The 16,738-nt window shown below is 31.4% G+C and overlaps 1 protein-coding gene across 1 annotated transcript in view; it reads right to left on the bottom strand.

Annotated features, from left to right (window-relative positions):
• LOC129218568 (dolichyl-diphosphooligosaccharide--protein glycosyltransferase subunit STT3B-like) overlaps positions 1 to 16,738 on the bottom strand; it is a 76,671-nt gene that overhangs the window by 44,388 nt on the left and 15,545 nt on the right. The window contains exons 2-5 of the mRNA XM_054852878.1: positions 11,654 to 11,762; positions 11,037 to 11,146; positions 8,050 to 8,138; positions 1,984 to 2,072 (exon numbers count right to left, since the gene is read on the bottom strand). Coding sequence (XP_054708853.1) covers positions 1,984 to 2,072; positions 8,050 to 8,138; positions 11,037 to 11,146; positions 11,654 to 11,762 — 397 coding nt within the window. The remainder of the gene's footprint in view (positions 1 to 1,983; positions 2,073 to 8,049; positions 8,139 to 11,036; positions 11,147 to 11,653; positions 11,763 to 16,738) is intronic.

Here is a 16,738-nt window from a genome sequence, read left to right as displayed (position 1 = left end):
GATCTTTCTTGGTATTCGGCGAAATCGTTATTGTTGCAGCTATGTCAAACACAGTTTGTGCATATAGTTGAGCACTTCAGTCTACTTTCAGATTTATGAAACATTCACTATATCCAATGAACCCCTCACAGCAAGCACAACATAGGAGGCACAGAAAAACTTCTAGAGCAGAAGGCTTGGCAGTTGTAATAGGACGCAGATGATATTTCTGTGGTGCTTTCTTCTTCTTAGTACTGATCAAAAACGACACTAGATTTCCCACATTCAGGGCTTCCAACTTATTTAGGTTAGAAATGTGTAGGAAGAAGCAAAAAAATGTGTAGTTTCAAGTGTTAATATGTAGTTTTCTACTACGGTTCAATTTACTCTCCCTAACCCTCTACCATTTAAGGGAGGGGGGGGGGAGCTATGTTTAAAACTGTGTATATTACTTAAGTAAAAATACCGCATAAAACAACTGCAGAAAAATAAGATCTTTTTTTAAAATTATTAATAGCAAAATAATATTATTTTGCAGGGTAATGTTTTTAAATACGAGACAAGCTAAAACTCAGGTAAAGTGCTGCAAATTCTCAAAAGGGCAATTATTTTAAGTAAAAGAAATTTTTTTTTTAAAAAGAGGATTATTTTGTCCCCCCCCCCCCCCCCCCCTTTTCCCCAAACCTGACGCGCAAACTGCTGGGACTTTTTTACCCCTTCTTGCCAGTAGGGTAAGAAGTAATTTGCAAAAGGTTTAAACTTTTTTTTTTTGGATGTTTGGGTTTGGCCATTTTTTGGCCTAATTTTACTGTACTATATGCGTAGTAGTTTTGAAAATATGACTTTGAAACCGAGTCCAACATTTGTGCTCACCCTATATATTACATGCTGTCTACCCGTAGCCAGGGTCGGATACAGAAATAACTTTTGAAGAAAGTCAGGAAGTTGAATTGTGCAACCTCCCCCCATACAATGTTTCATACCAAAGTTTTAACGACTTCATGTTTAAGTGTTTTTTTAAGAATTACTTGAAGCCAATTAATCTACTTTTAGGTACATAAATACTATGCACTAATATGTTCGTATGTGAACGTAAAATATCTTTAACAATTCAATCGTATTAAATACTAATTCCAATATAATATCACCAAGAAGCCATAAAGCGAAATGTTTTAATTAAGAACAGTGTCTTAATGACTGTAACATGGGACATGAGGTTATTAAATAAATCCATACCTCATTTGAGCTTTTATAAACCAATTTATATTTTAATTATAAAATAGTATGTATTTAAGAAAATCATAGCTTCATAACACAAGTTTTACTGAAGAATTCAGAAATTATTTTTTTGTGAATTTCAAAGCAGTTACAGATTTGTTTTTAAAGTCATGACACAGTTGATGTGACATTTGATACTACATGCCATTTTCCATTTACATTAATATTATGGTTTAGCAAAGAAACTAGTGAAGAAACTAGTGAGTTGAATGCATTTTTCAGTTCCGGCCTTTGACTCCAGTATTCAAAATATTGTGTGTGTGTGTGTGTGTGTTTTGTGTTCTTTTTAAATAACTTTTTTAAAAATGATATAGAGAAGTCAATTAAAAATAAATGAAATGGTTAATTTATCCTTTTGGGAGTGGCACGGCCCTTTGCCCCCCCCCCCAAATATGCTACTGCCAGATTGATAAAGTAAAAACTGAAAGCGAATAATTTTAGGTGCATTTAAAGAAATGTGCACGGATAATAAGCTTGATTTTGAGGTTACTTTAACACTTCCTGTAATTCTAATGATGCGTGCATTTCTCACTGACCTGTGCTCTAATTATTTGTCTTCATTTACTAATACTCAAAAAAGAAAAGAAAATGAAAAACAGATAATCAAGAGATGAGAAGTAGTCTAAGGCAACTGTTAAAGTTTTACATCTTAACAGTTTTAGTTCATAAAATGTCTAGTTAAAAAAATTTCTGTACACTAAAAAATAATGGAAAAAACAAACAAACCCATAAATAGTATGTCAGCATCAATGCAAAAATAGCAATTCCTTCATTATCATAGGACCCAGCAACTGAGCGGGAAATATAACCAGGCACTAAAAATTAAAAGATAAAAATGCATTAATGAATTTAATACCCCACCATATAAAAATGAAAGTAAATACAGTGAAGCACCATTTATACGTTTCAATCAATTATACGTTTTTTTTTTAATTTGTCCCTTTGGAGTCTAATATATGTTAACATAAACCTATTCTATGTTTTTTCATTTATAAGCTTTTTTCATACAGTCCCTTAAAAAACGTTTAAACAGTGCTTCACTGTAAATGTAAAGAACAATACATTGAAAAATAACAATCAAATGTCATTATAGCAATGCTAAAAATGTGCTAAGTGAAAAAGTTAGTGGTAAAAATCAAAATTATATTCATAAATGGCGATTCAAATGTTCATATAATGGACATTAGATATACCTCTTCGAAGAAGAAAATTTATGGCTATATAGAGTTCTATATTATCGTAAACAAACATAATTTTAAATGCAGCAGTGCTGTTATTCATCTGGTGTACGGTGTTTCACAGAAGCAGACCCAACTCGCTACTATGAAATGTCAAAACATAAAATAATCTTGTTTTGGAAGGAATTAATTATAGCTAACCTTAGTTAAGCCAAGTTGACAGAAGAAGTAATGAAATGTCTGGCATCTTGACCATCAGTGCGATCAATTGATCCTCAATAACACCTCTTATATTGAGTGTCGCCAATGGTTTTTAGCAAGATAAAAGAGTTAAAGGCCACGAAATGTGTGATTGATTATCTCCAACCTTTTTTCTCACTTGCGATGACTTGGTCCCATGTCAAATAAGGGTAAATCCATACAAGTTAGACTGATGGGTGCGTTCGACCGTTTTTATTTTTTTTTTAAACTCATGTCCCAAAAAGTTGCATATGAATTATATTTTAAAAAACTTTCATTTTTTCCCTAACCTTGACCTTTGATTTTTCAGAGGTCATCAAAAGTCATTTTTGCAGTCAAAAATGAACTTTTAGACCTTTGCATTTTGGTCAAAATCTAATTGAGTAACAATCATTGAAGTAACTTTTACATTTTGATGTTAAAGTACATAAGATAATAGTTTCACACACTTGAGTTATGTAGCTTTAACTTAATAGTTAAAATAACGGCAAAAAGAAAATTGACAAAAATGACATTTTTAAACCCCTGTAAACCAAAACGGGATGGAGTTAAAAATAAAATTTCTTAGGCAATTGACTATTTGAATCAAGTACTATGCATGTTATGTATATTGTTTAGTGTACTCTGTTTGTAAAAAAGATACAGGTCTTTGAAATTGGGTAATTTTGCTAGTTAATTCACACTTAAATAGAAGTAAAAAGTGTGAAAACTTCGTTAGACCTTCTTAAAATACATAAATTGTGCTGTATATAATATAAAAACATGCTGTAAGTATGAAAATAATTATTTTAATTTCATAACTTAGAAAAATTTGGACATGAATGAGTAGTTCATACTTGATTGACAGCTTCTATACTGATAAGGTACACACAAAAATGTTCAATACATACAAACATACTCTCTGTCCATTAACTTATGTAACTTGCCTTAAACATATGCAAAAACATTATCTACATAATTGGGGGGGGAGGTGCATTTTTCATTTCTTGCTTGAGTGTAGTTTTGAGAAAATGAACTCATACAGACACAGTAGTACTATAGTTCTAGTGGTGACACAGTATGTGGCATACTGAAATACTTTACTTAAATGCACTACAAAAATAGAAAGAACGATGTTAATACATGTAATCACGAAACGGATGTCTACTTGAGAGCTGAATGGCATTTCTATGCAATATCACATGGTAATGGACAATGACGGAATTAGAGGAACCGTAAAAAAGAATTGATTCTAAGACCAGTTTGCAAAGAACTACTAGAAGTCGTATTTAAACTCGTACAGCCTACAGAAATGTATACCTTCTGTCTTTTTGCTATTAAACACAGCATGTATCCTTGTGAGCATTCAGTATATTAAACTAGCTGAAAAAATGCTGCAAGAAAGTTGACTCTGCAAATAAAATTCACAATACAAGAGCAAATCACTGCTTTATGCCATCCTATTTAAATATTCTCATAGTAAAATTATTGTCAACTAGCAATAGTTATGAAGAATAATGTGTTACTAAAAAGATTATCAAAAGAAAATGTCCATTATTGCCAAAAAAAAGGTATTACATAGCTTGTGTTGAACACTAAATTTAGAACTCCTCTCATTGTCTTAGTCCTGGCACAATTTCAAAAAATCAAATTGTGAATGTGTCTTGGTAAAGCATTTCAATGCGTCATATACTGTGTCACCATTATAACTATAGTACTACTAGGTGAAAGGCGAGTTCATTTTCTCAAAACTACACTCAAACAAGAAATAAACACAATTTTTTTAATTTAAATTTTGTATATATTAAACGTAATTTAAGAAAGTGGAATGAAATTTTCACTTTTTATTTCTGTTGCAGTGTGTTAATTAACTAGCAAAATTACTAAATTTCAAAGACATGTACCTTTTTTAAACCAAATACACAAAACAATATATATATAACATGCATAGTACTTGAATAGAATATATAATTGGCTAAGAAATTTTATTTACAGGGTTCTAAAAATGTCATTTTTGTCAATTTTCTGATCTTTGAGGGGCTGTAATTTATTAAAGGGTACACAAACACACAATTACAGTTAGATTTTCTCATTAGTGTTATTCCAGTGATAAGTTTTTATCATATTTCACTTTGTGTTTTTATCTCCTAAGCGAGTTATGACACTTTGATATGAGTAAAAATATTACATTTGACCTTGAACTTTGGCCTGCTGCTATTACTTTAATTATTAAGTTATTGCGACATAACTCAGTGTGCAAGACTTATCTTATGTACTTTAACATCAAAATGTAAAATTTACTGCCATGATTTATATTCAATTAGATTTGGGCCAAAATGCAAAGGTCTAAAAGTTCCATTTTTGACTACAAAAATGACTTTTGATGACCTATAAAAAAATCATAGGTCAAGGTTAGAGAAAAATTAAAAATGGTTTTGAACATTCATATGCAATTTTTGGGGAAATAAGTTTCAAAAGAACCAGAAATGGTCGAGGGCGCCCATCTGTTGATGCTGTATGGAATGACCCATAACCTGAGGATGTTAAGACGTTTATGTTTGGTTTAGTAAAAACATATTTGACAGCAGAGACTGATTTAGGGATGTGAATATGGTGACTGCCTGAGCCCCGTCTTTAAAAAAGAGACTCCAAATTGGACAACTTGTAATCAAGTTGCCCCATCAATTAGAGTTTATATTTTCATTATTTTATCATTTTCTCATCATATGTTATGCATTTAGTTTTTTCCAAAAGTTTTGCTCCTTAAAAAACTAACTGAAGTAATTAATATCTTCTATTAGAATGGGGGTAAAGAATTCAGCATTTTAATTTCATACATTATAAACTAAAAAATAGACGAAGTAACGCCTACGCATTTTGTTTTCATATTAGTTATGTTGGTATACAATAGTTTTCACCATTTAATTGTCACAACTAATACAGTCCAACTCGCTTATAGAGAGCCCTGTTTTAACGAGAAGTCTGATAAATCAAATAGATTTGGTTGGTACAATGTTAAGTCTATGGGAACAAAACTCATTTTTACCGAACAAACCTCGCTTAAAGAGAGCAATATTTTTGTAATTCATAAAATATCGGCTATTACCTCCTCAGAAAAGATTACTCTAATATAGAAAAAATTCTAACATTTTGAATTCAACCGAAAGTTAAAGATGATACATAAATTATGAGAACATGTGATGACACGGCCCTTTTTTTTAAATTCATGGAGTAAAGGAGTATTTAAAAATTATATATATGTTGAAGAGAATGTTATCATTTATGAGACATACGTCTGAGGATATTGTAGCTGAAAGTCAAGAAAGAAGAAACAAGGAAAGAAACCACTATGACGACAAATGTGAAGAATTTGAAGTTAAACAGTCCTTGACATACTTAGCTCCTAAAGTGCAGAAAAGTTCAAACTATTTTGAAGTCACTTGTGTAAATGAGAATGTTTTTTGGACCCCAATTTCTTCAAAAGCAAAAACAAGAAAGTGAAAATAAGACAGTTCAAATCAGATAACTAAATTCTTTGGTTCTGTATAGAAATATAAAAGTAACAAAGCAAGCAGAAGGTATACTTTAAGGATGCAAGGATTCACTTTTATGATTTTTTTCACAAACCTGTTTTTTTATGAGCACTCTGTTATAACAAGCAAATATCGCAGTCCCTTCACACTCGTTATAAGTGAGATCGACTGTACTAATCTTCGCTCACATTGATTGAAAGATCATTTTTTAACTGTTTGTCTCATTACAGTGTGCATGTAGTCAAGTAGTTTATTGTTAACCAACAAATAATAATCTGAACGATGCTGGGCCCTCTAACAGCTAAAATAAAATGGCTTCCATGAAATTTGAAAAAAAGTAACCACAAAACCTCTTTTCGGTATGCGCACTATAGTTGTTATCTGTGCTCAAGTCCACATGTCTAGATCAGTCCCTGTTTGACAGCTGTAAAATATGGGACAAAAAAAAAAAAAAAAAAAAAGAAAGAAAGAAAACAGAAGGAGCCTCCTTTAATTGTTTATTTATTATTTTTTTGCTGGAAAAGATAACTTCTTTCAGACATTTTAAACTTCCAAGGTTTCTCTGGGGCTCCTGAGAGCCTTGGAGACAATTGCCAACTTTTCCTCTTTAATAATCCAGCTCTAAATGTTCCGCACACAAAATATTTAGCACAGACTGCTTTAGTCTTCTACACACTTTGCATACAAGTTTCAAACATATAACTTTAGATAAACCATTGTTTTTTAATTCACTATTATGTGGGTTATTAGGATGTGCTACGCAACCTCCCCCCCCCCCAAATATATATCGTCTACCTATAATAAAATTCACTGACACAAAGTGTATGGATCAAATTCAGAGAGATAGAAACAGGATAAGAGGGGCCTCAATAGTAATGCTTGCTCCAGGGTCCCACCTCCCTTTAATTATGCCTCTTTGTGCTATTAGTAAATATAAAGACTGATTTAAAGCATCCTTGAAAAAAGTACAATAAAGCAGGCTGAAATAGTTACAAACCAAAGAAACCAAAGATTTGTAAAAAAAAATCTGTAGAAAAATTAACTTTTTTTCTCCTCTTCTTGGGGGGCCTTCTAGCTCAGAGGCCCTCAGCAATCACCCCCTAGCCGATCTGGTCAGTCTGGGTCTACTTATGACTATTCACCCCATTGCTAGCAACAGTTGCTTTCGGTAATCTACTCCAAATGCTTTCAACCATGTTGAAGTTGTAATTTTTTCCTAATTTTAAGATTAGCTTGGAATTTGAAAAGCTTAAAAAATGAACCCTGGTAAAGCCATCTTTGAGAAATATAGTCAATCAACATCAGCCACTTTAATTAAATTATATAATTGGATCATGCCCCTCGAAAATTACCTTTGCTCATTAAATACATATTAAACATTTAAAACAAAGAATCATAATTTAAACCTGAAAATTCATTTGCTAATTTACTACTCCTCCTTTGAACCACATTTAACTCGTTGGGGTCCTTTTTTTTTAATTTTCCTCCTGGTAAATCTAAAGACATTATAAAATAACTAGATAGTGTTATAAATGGTACAAGTATCCTAGGATCCTGTTTGGAGATTTTGCCATTTCGAGGCAGCAAATATTCATTATACAGCAGTTTAAACATGTGTCAGGCACTGCCCAACATAGGACTACAAGAGTAAATTCTTAATGCTTGATAGAGTAAGACCAAGAACTGCAAAGGATAAAATAAATTAACAGTTTTCTTAAGATACAAGACCAAAGCTTTACAGCATACTAAAAATATCAAACTTCTGTGTAAAATATGAAAAAAAAAAATTCATTACATAACTGCTTTCAGTTTAAAACAATGTAAAGTAAATTAGATATGAAGAAGACAAACATAAAGCATACCAATGGCAATAAAGCATGCAGCAAAGAGTCCGGCTGCAGCATTCCATAGTTCTTTTGTTAAGAAATAAGTTGACAATGCAGTTAACCCACTATAATGAAGATCATAAAATTGGCTGTCATAATGCAAGTAAACATAACATATCTATAGGACACTTTAAAATATTTTTTATAACATACAACAAAGGTTTTGAGTGCATTTCATGATTTATTGGAAGAAACAGTTACTTAAAAAAAAGAGACATAATTACAAAGCATTAAATGCTGCATTAAAATTTCGCCAGACAATAATGCATAGATTATCACATTCATCAGCACTAAATTCAAAGGACAGTGAATGCATGCTTTTTACAAATTCATATTAATTTACTACCAGGGTTTGAAATAGGGCGCAGGATTGAACGAATCATGCCCAAAGTTGTTAAATCCTGCACAGTTTAAAATGCAGTGCGGGAATTGTCCCCCTTAAAAACAACAATCACTGCCAAAGTCGCAGCAAAAAATGATACCACTTCAGTATGGCCATGGCTACCCTAAGATAATGTGGTTAGATAAGGCATTAATAGCAACATTGCATAAAATCCAGCTTTGCAGTAGCAGGAATTTATTTCTATAGTTTTAATTAGCCTCTTCCTAAAAAAAGAAAGAAAAAATTCGCGGCACATTTTCGGACATCGCTAAAGTCGGAGACGGAGCTTATGTATAATAAATTCACATTTATTAAAAATTGTAGAGTGAACACTGATACAAAGCTAATGTTTCCAAAAATGAAATTTGTGTGTGATGTTTAGGAAAAACTAATTCTGAAGATATGGTATTCAAATAACTACACATTTTAGAGGAATTACAGCCAAAACTGTACAATAAATTATTGTATGAGTCCAACTTTCATGAGTGTTACTGTCTCTTGTGAGTGTTACTCGAGTCAAAATTCAGCATTTGTATTAATCAACTTTTTAGTCTTTAAAAATTGGTTTCAATATTGAAATATTTAGCTATTCATGTTATTAGCAATGAAAACATTTCACATTTAATTTAATATGTTTTTATCATAAATATTCCCTTTATTTAGGAAACAAAGTAACACTCATGAGAAAAACAGTTATACAAATACAGTAAAACCCCTCTAATGCAGACACTAATGGGACATTTTTTTTTTTTTTTGTCCACAAAAGAAGGGTATACACTGGACAGGGGTTTAATAATGTTATTTGCTAGGAATCGGGGAATTAAAAATTGTTCGCATAAGAGGGGTGTTGGGAGGGGTTTTACTGTTCTTAAAATTTCTTAAATAAGTAAATATTTTTGCCATTTTTACTTATTACTGAGCACTTAAGATATTTTAATCAAGATTTGTTAGATTATTTATTTTTAGAAAATAAATTACAGAATGCTTTATAAAGGTAAAACTCATGAGAAAAACAGTGACTTCCCAAGAAGTTTTTTGGAATTTCTAAAATCTAAGCAAATTAACTCAAAAATAATCACCTGGTTAGAAAGCTATAAATTGTAAGGAATTTATCCCTATGGAAGTTTTAATGTTTATAACAACACAAATTTTCAAATTGTTTTGAACCTAATATGCCAATGGATTTGAAAATCACTCTACTACGCTTTGTTAAGAGAAAAACAAATAAAATTTTTCTTTATTTTTTGATAAAATTACAAAATTTAAAAGTTTTAAAGGAAGTTCTGTGCTCTTTACGAGTGTTGTGGGTTAAATACTAAGTTAAAATACTGAGCAGCTACCTAAATTTTATTTTTGTTTCAATTATTTTAAGTTTTTACTTTTCTAGTATAATTTAATGCAACACAAAATAGTATACAGATTGTGATACATCGGAAGCGCCCACCTCCCAGAGAGCAATGTCCTTCCAAAAAGCAAAAAGAATATATATATATATATATATATATATATAATAATAAAAGTGAAAAATATTGAAAAGACCACACCAAGAGCCCATAGATGCGCAACGCAGCAAAACTAAAAAGCCAAGTAAATATAAAATTAAGCAAACAGAATTACAAATATTAAACAAATTATAAATAACAAATGATGATAAAAAGGAAAAATGCAAAACAGCTATTAAGTAGGAATAGAAAAAGAGTGAATCCAGAGCTCATCAGCCGTGGAGGATTCATTAATTATGGTCAAAAGACCAAAATTTTAACTATAAACTAGAAGAGAATGCTTAAGCTCCAGTACATGTAATATAGAGTAACAATGGGCAAACGCACCACTTGCTAAGCTAAAAACAATAAACTTCCTAATTATCGGAACTTGTTTTCCTAATTAGTCGAGGCGAAACCCCTTGCTTTTAGTTTTAGGTTTGAGCTCTAGTTTATTGTTTTTAGCTTAGCAAGTGGTGCGTTTGCCCATTGTTACTCTATATTACATGTACTGGAGCTTAAGCATTCTCTTCTAGTTTATAGTTAAAATTTTGGTCTTTTGACCATAATTAATGAATCCTCCACGGCTGATGAGCTCTGGATTCACTCTTTTTCCATTCCTACTTAATAGCTGTTTGCATTTTTCCTTTTTATCATCATTTGTTATTTATAATTTGTTTAATATTTGTAATTCTGTTTGCTTAATTATATATATATATATATATATATATATATATATATATATAGAAAACTCTCAAGAACGATCTTCTTCCCCAAAAAGAAAAATGCCACAAAAATGTCAATGGCTCAGTTTGTGCCATGACCTCCCCCCTCCCCAATACATTACTATGAATATGTATAAATATTAAATTTTCATTTTTACAATTTTTTTTTTTTTTTTTGCAAGATTTTATTTTTTACAAAATTATTTTTTTTACAAAAAAAGGGCCCTTGGAAAAAACCTGGACAGACCCTTAATAATGCTGCATTCACACTACTATGTTCTTATATTCAAGGGCATGAAAGATCATTTTTTTTTAAATATAAGTGATGCAAGTTTATCCCCTTCAAAAATAGATAGAAAAAATTATTTTGTTTACCTAATCACAGGAGCAAGGAACACACAAATATCTCTAATGTGAACTGTGATGTTCAATAAACTCAAAATATAATGGATAGTTCCAGATGTGATCATCAACCCTGGATACACCTTTGGGAAAACAGTTATATAATCATCAAAACATGAGAATTACATTAATAGAATCACCAATTTATTGAAAATAAACTACTTCAAATATAAGCTACAGTAAAAACTCAATTATTTTGTGTAATTGTTAATGTCAGAGAATTTAAAATTTCAGACAAGAGAGGTTGCATAGAAATTCACCAATGTTGGGTTTTAGAGATACAGATTCAACAAAAAATGATACCACTATTCCTAATTTGTATTATAAATGTAATTAATAAACAAATTATTTTTTAAATGCATTACAAATGATTTATAAACTTTAAAAGGGTTCCAAATAAAGTTTTGACCTTTACAAATTTCTTTTAAAAATGTGGATGATTTTAATATAGATGTATTAAAGTCCTTAGCGAAATGCTTCTGATTTTGAGAAATAAAGATTTATTTGTGGCAGTAAAAAGATTTTTTTAAAGCTTTTATTCCACCAAAAATATTTCTAAAAATTGATGAACATAGAAGTAAAAAACTTACAGTTCCTCCGACTATGCGCCCCAACGGATACCAAGCTCGTTCATCGAACCAATTTAGAAAGTTGTAAAATCCATGTTCTACCATGTAGTGTGTAGCTCTATAGTTGAACCTACAAAATAATTACATTAACAAAATTGGTAATATTCATTTAAATAATACATAAATACAAAGAAGTTTATAAGTTTTGGCACTAAAATACTTAAAATTAAATGAAATTATGTATATAAATCTAATTAAAATGATTGTTTTCAATTGAATAAATTATAAGTAGAAAAAGCCCAAAAGTAAAAAAACTTGGGTAGAACCAGCACATCTCTTTCAAACATATTAGTTTTATCAGCAGGTTTTTGGCTCATAATGCAGAATTTTCCCGACAAAAAGTACCAAACTTCCAAAAACTTGACAGCACACAAGAGAAATATAGTACAGTAATCCATCATTTTTTGCGCTTTCGGGGTACAAAGAAGGAGTGTGATATAGCCGAGGTCATTAAAAATAGTTATCCATCCAACATACAAATAAACTAATATTTGTTCTTTTTGACATGATTTTCAAAAATTTCGATATAATTCACGAATGTAGTATCACACGTATTAAAATTGAAATAAAATTTCAGCATCAGAAAGATACAAACATCAAGTGGTGAGTGAAGATGATCTTTCTTAGCTACCAGGAGACAAGAGTGAGCATTCTGTTGCCCTCTTATTCGTTGAAAAGGCTTGGTAAGCACTTTGCCTAGTAAGCACTTTTCTCCCCGCTCCCATGAATTAATAAACAATAAATGAACTTAGAACTCCAAAAGGATTAAAGGGGTTGAGAAAAAATGTGATAGCTTCAGATAAGGTTACCAACTTCAAAATTATCGCCACTTAGTGTTTTACCAGCTTGGCAATACGTTTCTACAGTGCAATGTGTAACGGTTATTTTGGGAGACAATTATATGGGTTTGATTTTTTGATCCTAACACGGACGTTTAACTTTAAATCAACTCTTTTATTTACCGTTTTTTCCTTTAGATGCCTACATTTTGAAAGGCGCAATCTTTTTACATCCGATATGAGAATCATATTTTATTCTTTTTTCAAGCTAACTTCGCTTTATTAGGATACAATAAATGAACAGTCTTTACTTTTGTCACAACGTCAAAAATTTAAATGCTGAAGCGTGGTTTAATTTCATTTTTGCTTCAACTGTGTCGATAGATATTAATGATATGCTTATCATCGGCCTCTGAAATGGGATTCGGAAATAATTTCGAAATATTTCTTTTACAAGACTTTTTTTTATACTTTTGATGCCTTCACTTTGAGGATTGCAACCTCTCTGCATCCGCTCTGGAAATCGGATTTTTCAAATTTTTGATGTTTAGTACACTTTGTTAAAAGGTAAACAAAATCATTTTTTATTTTCGTTAAAATCACGGAACTTATAAGCTTTAAACAAAATTCTGTGCTCTTAGAAGTGTCTTGGGCAAAAAAGTCAAATGTTGCACAGCTGCCTGAATTTGTTTTTTTTTTTTTTTTTTTGTAATTATTATTTTAAATACTATACAAAAAACACTTCTAGTACAATTTAACACAATGTAGAATGGTAAATAAATATTGATACTTGAGGGTTGCCCATCTCCAAGAAAGCAATGCTGCATCCCCCACCCCCACCCCCAAATACTAGAAAAACACTCAATATATTCTCAACAGAAAAGAGTAAAATACTCAACTTTAAGTTCCAATGATGCAGTATTTGCGCCATCAGAACTCTGAAATTTTTTTTATAATTCTATTTTTTGCAAAATTATTTGATTTTCACAAAATTAATTGATTTTTCACAAAAAAAGACCCTGTAAAAAACCCTGAACAGACCCCCGGTGATTTCTGAAGCAAAAAATGTTGCCTTTTTAATTGAATTAACAGAAAATCTAAGTTACCTTTAAAAATGCATTTTTCAAAGTTTTGGCTTAAAAACATTTTTTTCCTAACATATCCCATCCCGGTTAAAGTTTATCCAGAAATTTTGATTTCAAAGATGGTCTGGTATTTATCACTAGATAATCAAGGTTCTACTGTAAAAGTTAAATTGCTAGTAAAATTTTTAATTAAAACCTATTATTTCTTATAACAAATTCAAGACAATACAAAAAGCAGACTGAAGAAATGAACATATCACTTGGTCTGTTCCAACAGGAGAGCTACCTGTTCAATCTGGTTTTTTTACATATGCAGGTGTACCCACCCTCTGTAAAAGGAAGGGTGCATCCCTCTAAATATCCCAAAGACCCCTCCCCCCTAATAACAAAAGCTTCCCCTGGCCCCAAAAAATGAAAAAATTACCCCTCAAACCAATCCCCCTAAAAAACTTCAATGGCATAGTCTGCCATGACTCACTCCCCCCCCCCCCCAGGTGAGCAACCCTCACATATATTATGAAGAAATAGACATAATAGTTGATTCTATTATTGAAACTATTGAACAATGAGGTAGTATTGCTGTTGTTTAGACTCTGTTAACAATGATTCAAACAAAACTCAAACGTGACAAATATGTAGAGTCCGTAACATGTTTATAAATGTGCAGTTCTTTAGTAAATAATTCCTTAAAAAATATCTCTTGCCTTTTTAATAACTATTTTGGTGTGTAAATGTATTATAGATAAACTGGGACACAGTAAAATACCTTCAATAGGTAAAAATAGTTATTACTTTCACAGAAAATTTAAACAAAGGTTGTTTAAGCAAAATGTCTTTGTCTTTTGAGTGAAGAGTCTGTAACATGCTATATATCTTCCTATAATTTTAGGATTTAAAAACAAATCTAAACTTTTTTCAATGCTATGACTTAAGTACACATAGAACGATACATTAACTGAAAATTTAATTTTACTATCTGCACTAATCATAAGCAGGAGACTAAAACATCCTTCTGAAGAGTCGAGTCCGTAACAGCTAAATACTGTGAAATGCCCCATCAATCCATCAGTATTTGGAAATCTTTTTTTGCCTAAAGTGGTACAAATGACACCTTCCCACGCTTCTAGACATAATCCTACAGTTCAGTTTATACACAGTATAATGATTTAGGAAAAGTGAAGGAAGGCTTAAGCTTTTTACGAAAATACCAAGGAAAAGCCATCAAAATAAGTATGTTTCAGATAAAAATCACACCTCCTGTAATTCTAGTGCTAAATGAATCTTCAATATTTAACTTAGCATTGTAAAAAAAAAAAAATTCAATTGACTTTTTTAAGCTTACGACGTACAATTTATTTTAATATTTTAGTTTTTTTTACTGTAAAACATTACTTTTTATGTGCTAATTTTCATCTTTTAAAAATATTCCTTTGTATTTTTAATTAACTGATTTTTTACATTTCTGATCCCGTTAAGCTTTCATAGAAAGTTTCTAATAGCCAAGAAGTAGAATTTCCGAGGTGCTAGCAGTCCTTAGCCCAGATAATAAAGGTTCTACTGTATTTTGAAAAACATCCTGTGGAGGGAGAGAATTACTAATAGGGTCACACGGGGGAATTATGGGTCACTCTCTTTCTGGGGAAAATAATGGTCACCAACTTTTTACTGTTAAAAAAATGTTTTTGCAAAAAAACTAAATTATGCTAAGTCATCCTTATACATTCAATTTTCTTATACCAAGGTCAAAAACAATGCAACAGTGAAATAAATAAGAGAGAAAAAATAGTTTTCTCACTTCTTTTAAAACATCTTCAAAAAAGATAGCCTCGGAAAATCATGATTTTTTTTCAGGATTTGTGTTGGTGAAACACTGTTGAAGGAATAATTTTGTTGATGCCGTGATTTAATAGCAAATGGTCTAAGCTTTTCACCAGTGGCGGATCCACAGGGGGGGGCGATTGGGGCGATCGCCCCCCCCCCCCAACAGACTTCGTGTTTTTTTTTTTTTTTACTATTAGGTTGCATACCAAAATAAATCGTTTTTGTTTGAACACTTTCTGAAGAATAATCTAATTTTTTTCAAATTCAAAATTTATACATTAAATTTTTTCCATTTATGCTCAAAATTTAAATGATAAATGTTAAAAATTGAAAGCGTATTTCCTTCTCAGCGTTTGTTTTATATCGTTCGAAGGTGTAATCATTCCTGCATATTTATAACTGGTGCCATACATACGTTTTATTTTTGCTCCAGGGGGGGGGGGGTATTACATATTCCCTTAATTTGCGGTTTTTTAGTTGATTGATATGAAAATACGGGTTTTTTTTCTCCTTTATCTATTTGATAAATTTAATTATTTTATATATAAATGTGAGTTGATGAAGTCATTAGCATTGCTACGGTGGCGCGGATGGGTTTGCCCCAGGTGGCACCTGAAATTGATCTTCAACTTTTTTTGAAAAATTTAAATGCTTCAATTCTAAAAAAAATTCCCCAACATTTCAATTTATATTAAAAATTATTTTGCAGGGCGGGGCTAAGCCGGGTGACACCCCCTAGAGTGTGACACTAAAATGAATATGAGAAATTTCGATGTTTCAATTCTGAATTTTATTGCCAACATGAAAAAAAAATATATTTTTTCTATCAAACATATTGGTCTCACTAGAAGGGCATTTGAGGCGGCTGGTACTCATATGGAGTGGGGCGGGGGGGGGGGGGTCGGAGGCAACCAAAACGCATGTAAGAGTTCCGGAAAAATGTAAATACCAACAGAAATTCGCATATGTTTTATAATCTCGCAAATGCATTGGTATCAATACGAGGGAAACGTTTATTTCGGATGATATCCCTCTCGGGGGGGGGGGGGGGACACAATTTCGTTTTGTTTATGAATATTGTATGAACTTCGTTTCTTTCATCGAACATTGAATAAGTTTTTTTTACGCCTTCGGTTGATGGGGAGGGGTGAGGGGTGATAGCCCAGATTACCATCCCGGTTGACATCCAAGTTTGCTACGCCACTGATTAAGTGTAATTTAACAATGCTGTAACAGAATATGGTTTTTTAACAGATCAATTTTTTTTTAATTGTTAAAAGATCTTTTCTGTCTCTTGTATTTCGCATTTCCTAGTAAAATCTTATTCAAACAAAAGTAAACTACACTTAAAACGTTTTATT

The sequence above is a fragment of the Uloborus diversus genome, chromosome 3, assembly GCF_026930045.1.
Source record: "Uloborus diversus isolate 005 chromosome 3, Udiv.v.3.1, whole genome shotgun sequence".
Lineage (NCBI taxonomy): Eukaryota > Metazoa > Arthropoda > Arachnida > Araneae > Uloboridae > Uloborus > Uloborus diversus.
Note: the sequence above shows the minus strand (reverse complement) of the source record. Positions and strands in the feature narration are given on the sequence as shown.